The sequence below is a fragment of the Marmota marmota genome, unplaced genomic scaffold, assembly GCF_001458135.2.
Source record: "Marmota marmota marmota unplaced genomic scaffold, marMar, whole genome shotgun sequence".
NCBI lineage: Eukaryota > Metazoa > Chordata > Mammalia > Rodentia > Sciuridae > Marmota > Marmota marmota.
In genome coordinates this window covers 47,735,721-47,744,620 of record NW_026000229.1, presented here as the reverse complement: position 1 = coordinate 47,744,620, position 8,900 = coordinate 47,735,721, and the positions used below count along the sequence as shown (strand labels likewise).

The 8,900-nt window shown below is 39.1% G+C and overlaps 1 protein-coding gene across 1 annotated transcript in view; it reads right to left on the bottom strand.

Annotated features, from left to right (window-relative positions):
• The window catches only part of Styx (serine/threonine/tyrosine interacting protein), a 31,511-nt gene extending 23,740 nt beyond the window's left edge, over positions 1-7,771 (bottom strand). The window contains exon 1 of the mRNA XM_015480891.2: positions 7,451-7,771. Coding sequence (XP_015336377.1) covers positions 7,451-7,507 — 57 coding nt within the window. The 5' untranslated portion in view covers positions 7,508-7,771. The remainder of the gene's footprint in view (positions 1-7,450) is intronic.
• Between the last annotated feature and the right edge of the window lie 1,129 nt (positions 7,772-8,900).

Sequence of the window (8,900 nt, the reverse complement as noted above, 5' to 3'; positions counted from 1 at the left end):
GGGGGGGGGGGTGGGGGGGGTCTGTTACTGGCCCTTTAAGACATGGACTATGCTGCATTGATCTTGGCTAGATGGGCTACCTAGAGGGATAAGACTAAGAGAAAGACAGTTTGCTATAACACAATCTGGCCTTTAAATGGTTTTTCTGGCTTATTAGACAATCTTGAAGTTGGTCTGTCAGGGATAAAGTATATGAAACAGATTCTATTTGTACAGACATTTATGAAGTTGCATGATAAGTGGTCTGAACTGTCAGGAACTAAGTTGAAGGTAGCAAAAGGCACTACCCCTGGTGTGCATGGATAGCGGGTCACCAGATAAAAGGGTTAAAAGATTTAAATCTTTTAAACCCAGTGTTGACACTCCCAGCACTGTTTCTTAGCCTGGCCCCAGGCAGCCACAGATCATCTCACTGTGGGTCAAGGACACCAGTATTAAACTGGGGGGAAAAATCCCAGAAAAGCTGCCTGGGCTGTAGAAAATGGCCAAAGAAAACCTGGTCTTTGCCCTGCTTTTCAGCCCCTTTTGCCCTTGGGGGGATGGAGACTTCCGGCCTCCACAAATATGGTAGCAGGTTCCAGCACTGTCAGTTTATGACCTAAGGACAAGAATAGCTTCCTCTTTTAAGATCTACCAGGAGACCCCATTTGACCAGGGATATTCTTCACTGGGGCAAAGAAATTCTTGCTCTTATGGTATCCCATGAAACTAAATGCCTGGGAAGACTGGCAGAATAAATAACTGCATGGGGGGGGGGACAGAAATTAAGGCCAACTTGTGTTTTGTAGGCAACTTTTGAAAAGGGATCTTCAAGAAAGCCTCAAAAAAAAGGATGGAAAGGGCCTCCTCCTTTGCATATCAACATGCTCAGTATAAGAAAAAGGTCCAGAAGGAGCCTCTGCATACAACTGACAGTCGGGAACTCAAAGTTGATGTCACTGTGATAATGATAATGGAGACAGGTCAGGCTCAAAAATATCCTGTTCTCCAACCCCTGAATACAACCTAGGAGAAAAAAGATTAAAGCAGTTATTTTGTTTTGTTTTGTTTTGTATATGATGAATTATCCAACCCTCTCCTGGGATGAAATCTGTTGTGTAAATTAGAAGCACAGATAACATTCATAAGGTCTGTTTCAGAATATGAATTTAAGAAAGGGTCCAAAACTAGAAAAGATAAAATAAGGTATGGACATACACTGATCTGCTCTATCTATTGAGATAATTTTATTATATTTTTTAGGTTTTATTACTTAGGGAAACTAAGTCTTAAAGGAATTAAGGCTTGTATCTGTTTTAAAGTCTTAAATGATTACTTTGTAACTGGTTAAATAACTGTTATTTAGATTATAACAATATAGTTGATGCCCTAAATATATACAACTAGATACATGTATACAATTGAAAACTATCTAAGTCTTAGCCAAGTTTTATGTAAAAGTTTATGAAATGAAAGTTTATATAAGTTTACTGGCAAGATAACCAATAAGTACTCTCTTTTATATATTGTATCTGACACGGAAGGGCTACACTGTCATTTTAAGACCTGTCTTATATCTGTTTGCTTTGGCTGAGTCAATTTCTGATAATTAACACTGTTTGCTAAAAGTTACAAGAGATTTAAGGCTATCCTTTGATTTTTGTTAACCCATTCAGACTTGTGATTATTACTACTGTACACTCTGGATCCTAAATTGTACTTTAAAAGTTAAACTTGTTTAAAGGTGACATGTTAAAACATAGAAAAATTCTGCCACTTTTTCCACAAAAAGAAAGTTAAAAACTCTCTTAGCCTTTGATTCATGTTTCAGATGTAATGTTGTATTGTGTTAATTGTGAAAAGCCCCACCTTACCTTAGGTAAGGCTCTGCCTCCCACCTTAATCCATGTTAAAATGGCTCTGAAATAAGCTAGACTTCAGCTAATTTAAAGTTGTGCTAGTTTTAGTTATAAAGATTACTGTAATCTCAAATAGGAAAAGTAAAAAGTTTAAGATTATAAAAGTCATTTTTCTTGGTTTATAGCTATTACACAAACTGATGCTTTTGCTCTGTGAATGTTTTTAAACAAATCAGGCTGTCCTTAGTACTTTCCAAAAATACATTTAAATTCTAATTCCAGTGCGAAGAGTAACACAAAATTGTGTGTGTGTGTGTATATGTGTGTGTGTGTGTATATATATATATAAAACTTATTAACAACAGGTGATTTCATTTTGTATTTTCCTTATAAACTTTATAACTGTTGCCTGTTAGTGTTTTGCAGAGGTACTGCTTCAAAAGAAAAAAAAAAACAAACCTGGCTTAATTTGAGGCATCACCTACAGGACCGATATTATATAATGCTAATTTCCAGTACTAATACTAACCCAAATTAAATGAAAGGGGTATCTGTAAAATTATACATATTGAAGTTATAACATATTACTCCTACTTTAAGATTGGTGAAACTGGCTTGCTGGGTGTTTAAAAACCAAAAACCTAGAGAACAAAATCAAGGAAGTAAAAGGGCCAAGGAAAAGTAGTCAATATTTTGGTCTTTGCCCTCTAAGGTCAGCTGGGACCTGGAACCCCTCTCAGGGCCTTGCATCTCTGGTGAGTCACCCAATCAGCAGATCAGGGAAATCAAGGGGACCCCAGAGAACAGAAAGCCAACCTGTTTGCCACATTAGACAGGACTAGATCCCACTCCCTTCAGAATGACCAGTGTACATTCTGCAAAGAGGAAGGTCATTGGAGACAGAAATGTCCCTGATGCTTTCAGGAGAGGCCAAGGATGATCAGTCAGACCCCAACCCCCATCCTGGCAAGTGGCACCACTGGTAGAGGAAAGCTACAGGAGTCAGGAGGCTTCATACATGTCCCCAACAGTGATTTCTGAAGTTGATTCGTTAGATAGGAACAAGGTCAGTTGACCAACTTGGTCTTAAAACACCTGACAGGAGAGTATAGCCTAAAAGCAGAGTCTTACATGGACATTTAAAAGGAAAAACAATGTTTTTTTTTTAATGTAACTTAAGATGTACACTTGTATCAGTCCTACCAACAGTAAGTAAAGCTGGAGGCTATGAAGGTAAGGTTTTGTGCAAGAGTGCCTAATAATACTAATCACAAAAGGTACAAATTTGTCCTGAGTTAATTTGAGTATGATTTCATAGATCTACAAATCTTCCTAACCTCTTATGTTGAATTTGACCTGTTTTTCACTAAGATTGAGTTACTGCCTTTATGGTTTTCAGAGACCAGCTAAAATACTAATTGTTTACAAAAAAAAAAAAAAAAAAAAGTAATGCCTTGCTATCTTTATTTTTGCCTTACCATGATCTATATATGCCTTATCCAGTCACCTGCCATCTACACTGTGGATCTCTGGATTGCTCTGATGCTGAATGCCCTTAACTGTCCACACCCTACCTGATAAAGAACAAGGACTTTGGGTTACCTCCTCCCAACTTTGCCCCCTTTTGGCATGAAGTAGCTTGGAGATGTTGCCCACTTTCCATAGAAATAGAATGTAGAAATTGACAGTGGGGAATTGTAACAGGTGTTCTCTTGATGCACTGACTATACTGACAAAATCCCTTGTGGCTTTGAAACTTACATTTTTTTTTTTTGTTTTCCTTCTTTCCCACTCTTCCCTAAACTTCTCCTCCCTGGTCTTCTTTTCCCTAATCTTCTCTTTCTTGATCTCTCCTTTCTATTTTCATTTTCTCTAAATCACCTTTATAAAAGCCCCCTATTCCTGTGGATGGGCAGAATCACAGCATTTGGAATAGGAGTCCCCTGTGTTTCTCTTTTGCTAGCAAAGCAATAACCTTCTTTTTCCTTTTTCTCAGAAGAATAAAAAAAGCACAAAATGCTACTTACTTTATCTGGGAGATAACTATTCTGGGGGGCAAGGAAAAGGGTTTTGACTTGACAAAAAAAGTTTCTCTGAAGAAATGTTGCCTAATTCTATGCCAAGTTAAACATTTAATTAATTAGGTGAGGGCAAGGAGGGTGCTGGCAGCCATGGCAGGAGAAAATAGCAAATGCAAAGGTCCTGAGGATGAAAATTATAGCACTTCAGGAACGAAGAAATCATGGGCACAAAAAAGAAAGAAGCATGGGAAGAGATGTTCATGAAGTTAAAGAGATAAGCAAGTACCAGACCACACAAGACGGTGCAGAGATGTCAAGGGTTAACTCCAGTCTCAAAACAATGGGAAATCATAAAAAAAAAAAAAAAAAGTTTAAAGAGAGGAATAACAATCATTTTGCAAACTGATGTACTACACAGTTAAATTTTTGCTAGCATTGTCCTATGTAAAGAATGCCTAAACTGGGCTGGAGCTGTGGCTCAGCGGTAGCAGACCTGCCTGGCACGTGTGAGGCACTGGGTTAGATTCTCAGCACCACATATAAATAAATAAAGGTCTAAAAACAACTAAAAAATAAAAATTAAAAAAAAAAAGATGCCTAACCAATTTTTCAAGAAATTTGGAAGTAAATTCTTACAAGTATGAGAAAATCAAAGCTATCATAGACTGATCACATTAACTATTAAAAACATTCACTAAAATTTACTTGAATTTAATTTTTTATCAAATCAAGATTTGGATTATAATTGAGCTTTCTATGTAGTGCCTCCTATGTGGAACAGTGCCAGCTATGCACCCTAACTACATAAGACCATTTGACACTTTACATATCACACTAGGAATTAGGAAGTTAATATTCTGCTTATTAGCCAGTTTATTATGATTATATGCTTCTGTTCAATGGTTTATTTATATGGCCTTTATTTACATTTCTGTCAGCTCAAAAGCACACTCCATCTATAGAAATGCTATGATTTTGGTGGGAAAGATACCAACAATAAACTTTAGTGTCTTTGCCGAGGAACTGGGAAAATAACTAGACTGTGCCCCTTGTAGAATTCATCCCTTTCTGGCTATAGTGACTGTTCCACAGAGCATGCACATGACCTAAACTGGGCCAATTCTCTAGGTTCCAAATACAAAAAGATGGAAGAGAAGCACTCTGATTCTTCCATGAGTAAGCTTTTTAAGCTTATGACACCCCAGAGCAGCTGACAACCAAGCTCTACACCTTGAAGAAGTCATAGAGAAAGCAGAGACTCACAAGAGGCAAAGGTAGTTATGATGCAGTATAATACTTGGGTTTTGTTAAGTCCCTGATACTAGCTTATACCATTACCTTTTTGGATTCCATTACTTTTCCTTTGTTCAATCTAGTCTGAGTTGGTTTTTGTTACCTGCAATCAATATAGATCAAACATCTAATGATATAAAGTTTGAACTGGCTTTCAGTAGACAATATCACTGTCAACTAGGCTCTAAGCATCAACCTCCTGTAGAAGAAGAAATACATAGGATTCTTGGGCATATTCCTCCATAAAAACCCTTTAATTTTCCTGATAGTGTCTTTTGTTATTCATAATGCCCCCCCTTTTTTTTATTGGTGCATTACAATAATACATAATAGTGAGGTTCAATCTCAATACCACTATCTTTCCTTTCCCTCCCTGACTTATTGCTTGCTCTCCTGCCACTTGTGATCAAAGTTATACTAATAAACTGACTTAAGATGGGGCCCCTGAGGTGGGGGAGGAGCAGTGCTGATCACCAGAAAGACTACATGATTAGGGCCTGCAGAACTTTTAGCTTAATCCACTAACTTCTGGGAAGTTAGTGGATTAAGGTGGAAGGCAGCTGAAGATTAAGCTCTGTGATAAATCTTGAAGGAATACTGATGATCTAGGTTGCTGAACAGGGGTGTCAAAGAGATGGTGTCCTCTTCCTTCATACCTTGCCCTATGTGTCTCCCTGTTCCGGGATCTATATCCTTTGTAATATCTATTATGATAAACCAGTAAATACATTTCCCTGAGTTCTGGGAGCCATCCTAGCAAATTAATACTACTTGTAATTGGCATCTGAAATGAGAAGGATAGAGGCAGTCTTGTGGGACTGAGCCATTAAACTGTGGAATCTAATCCTAAATCTGAATTACAGGACACCCAGGTGATGTCTGCCAAAGAAATGATGTGGAGAAAAATCCCCCAAATAACTGATAGAGAAAAACAGCATGTTTTCAACAGTATCCCTACAGGAAAGAAGAAAGGTATATTCCCAGTAAGAATTTATAATTTTTTCAGGGGTTAGACATACTATATACACAACAAAAGATTAAATGCAAATTCTGAGGATTAGGGCAGGGAAAAACTGCAATGTATTAAAAACAATAGGAATTAAGAATTAGGATTCCAAAGTCCTCTTGTGTTTTGTGATATGATATTAGCTTGACAAGACTTTTTCAGTCAACTGCAATTTCTTTAAATTGCGAATGCAGTACATTTTTTCTAAAGTTGTCTGAAGCACTGACATAACTGCATTATTTTGAGGCTATAAAAGCATACTCCTCATATTATTATATGTTAAAAAAAAAGTGTAATTTAATTTTTCTTGGGTCTTAAAACATGTAGTTCTAAGCATCACTACCACAAGCAAGGGGGCCCTCCAAATTAAAAAGTGAACATCAAGAATGAGTATCTGTAATAAACCAAATGTTCTCCTAACAAAAGGGGGCTTTATTTTCCCAATTACCTATAATATACTTAAAACTCCAGGAATTTTAGACTTCTTTCTTGTTCCTACCAAAGCATAACTGAGATCCTTATCCTGTTAGAATTTAACTCCAGAAAATTCTAATAGTTTCCAATACCATAAAATATTTGCAACAGATGGAAAAAACAAATCCTAATACAAACTTTAGAAATAGGGTGGAGTAAAAAGAACCCCGAATTAGGATATCAGGAGACCAAAGTATAAACAATTTTACTCTCAATATTAACTTTCCTCTAAAGGCAATACTTCTGATTAAATGAGCTAGCTTTGTGATATTTTATTCTCTTAGTCAGTTTTTTGTTTTTGTTTTTCCTAAAAACAAATAAATACTTTGGGAAACTATTTGAGGACGCACTTCCAAAGTATAGGCCCCAGGTCTATCCCACGTGTGAATCCATGTGTCCCCACAGTGAATAGTTGACACCGGAGACATTTCTCAAGCTGAGATTAAAAACAACTTTACCCGTCGCTTAAAAAAAGAAGAGAAGAGAAAAAGGAACAAAGCTTTCCACTGCTCTGGCAAAAATGATGAACCTTACTCCGACTAAATCCTCAAACACCGAGTCCGGGGAATCAGGGATTGCTTTTCCTCATCCCATCACAGTAAGTACACCAGACGCTACCCGCCTACCGGGTCTCCGGAGGAGACAGAACTGCTCAGAGCCGTGACTCTGAGACGGAGGTCCCGCCAGAGGTCCCGGGACGCCCTCGGAGGCCACGGCGCTCCCACCGAGGTGGAGGCTGCGACCGCTGGGGCCTGGGGTCGCACCTCGGCCACAGCCACGGGGGAGGCCTGTGCGCGGCAATCGCCGGACAGACTTACCTCGGCGTCTTCTTTGCACTGTGGGAGGGAAGGGAACTCCAGCTTCACGTCCTCCATGGTCCGGACCCGCGGGCTGGTGGGTGGGGTGGGAGGATGAGTTACCCTGCCGGCCAGACCCTCGGGCTGGCAGTGGCGGCGAAAAGAAAGAGGGCCGGTGGAGCGTAGGGTTGTCCGATGGGCGGCGGCTCACAACTAACAGACGCAGACTAGAGGGTCGCAGTGACTCCTGTGGCGGCGGCGGCGACAGTGAGGAAAAGATGGGCTGTGCGGCTCCCTCCCAGCCGCCATGCTGCTGCTGTCTCCCTCCCCCNCCTTCGCGAGAGCGCAGACGTAAGGGGCGGGGCCTCGGGGCGCTCGGCCGTGGCTCGGCCCGCGTGGAGGGACGGGCTGCAGTGGGAGGGGGCGAACGCAGGCCCGGGGTAAGTAGATGCTCAGAACCAGCCCTACCTCTGCAGACAGGACGCAGGTCCCCTAACAGTCAACATATCCTACACATGAGAAACTGGCACCCAAAAGGAGAACTAGTTGCTCCTCTCAGAATTCTGCATTTCGTGGTGAAGTTATAACCCAAACTTTAAGAGTTCAAATTCATGTTATGCTGCCAGAAAAAGAAACACCTGTCACCTTTAAACAAGTAATTAGAATTGTGGACTTCCAAGAATGCTAGGGAATATAACTGTTTACCTACAAAAATCCCAAAAATGACAAATAGAAAGTCATTGAAAACGAAACAGATAAATTCACCCTCAATAGATTACACATAATACAGTAAGGTTTCTCCCTTGATAATATTAAACTACTTGACTTCAAGAATCTTTTAAAAAGGAGTTTCCGCTAAAGTTAATATCACATTGTTAATAAGGGTTAGGTATACACTTTCTCTAGGCCTAGGGAGATACTACCATCCTTTTTGTTTTAAACAGATTGATGGATCCCAAGGTAGAAAAGCAAAGATTTATACACCTACCTGGTTGTTTTAAATAAAACTACCACCAGCATAAAAGTAAATAGGCAAAATTAACAAAATGCCAACCACAATAGATAAAAGTGAAGGGATTACAAGAAAATTGACTTAGACCAACCCTTGCATTTTATTACTTTTTATAGTCATATGTATGCAATGCACTGCCCATAGACGGAACTGTTGAGCAATTTGAGTGTTACATGGCCAGCCTGAGTGTCTCATGTTCCCAATCACCATATAAACTGTTCTCCACCTTTAAATATTATAAAAGGCACATAATACCCTCCCAGTACTGTATTTAATTTGAAGAATGCGTTTATAATTAACCAGGCCATTTATCATCACTTCTTTAGTGTTTGTAAAACTGAAGTTGTCTTTTTTAAAACAGCAATTTTAATTATAATCTAAATTAATCCCCAAAGATGATTTTCTTGTTTAATGTTAAAATTTTATTGCCAGATACGAGAAAAAAAATTGTACATAGGT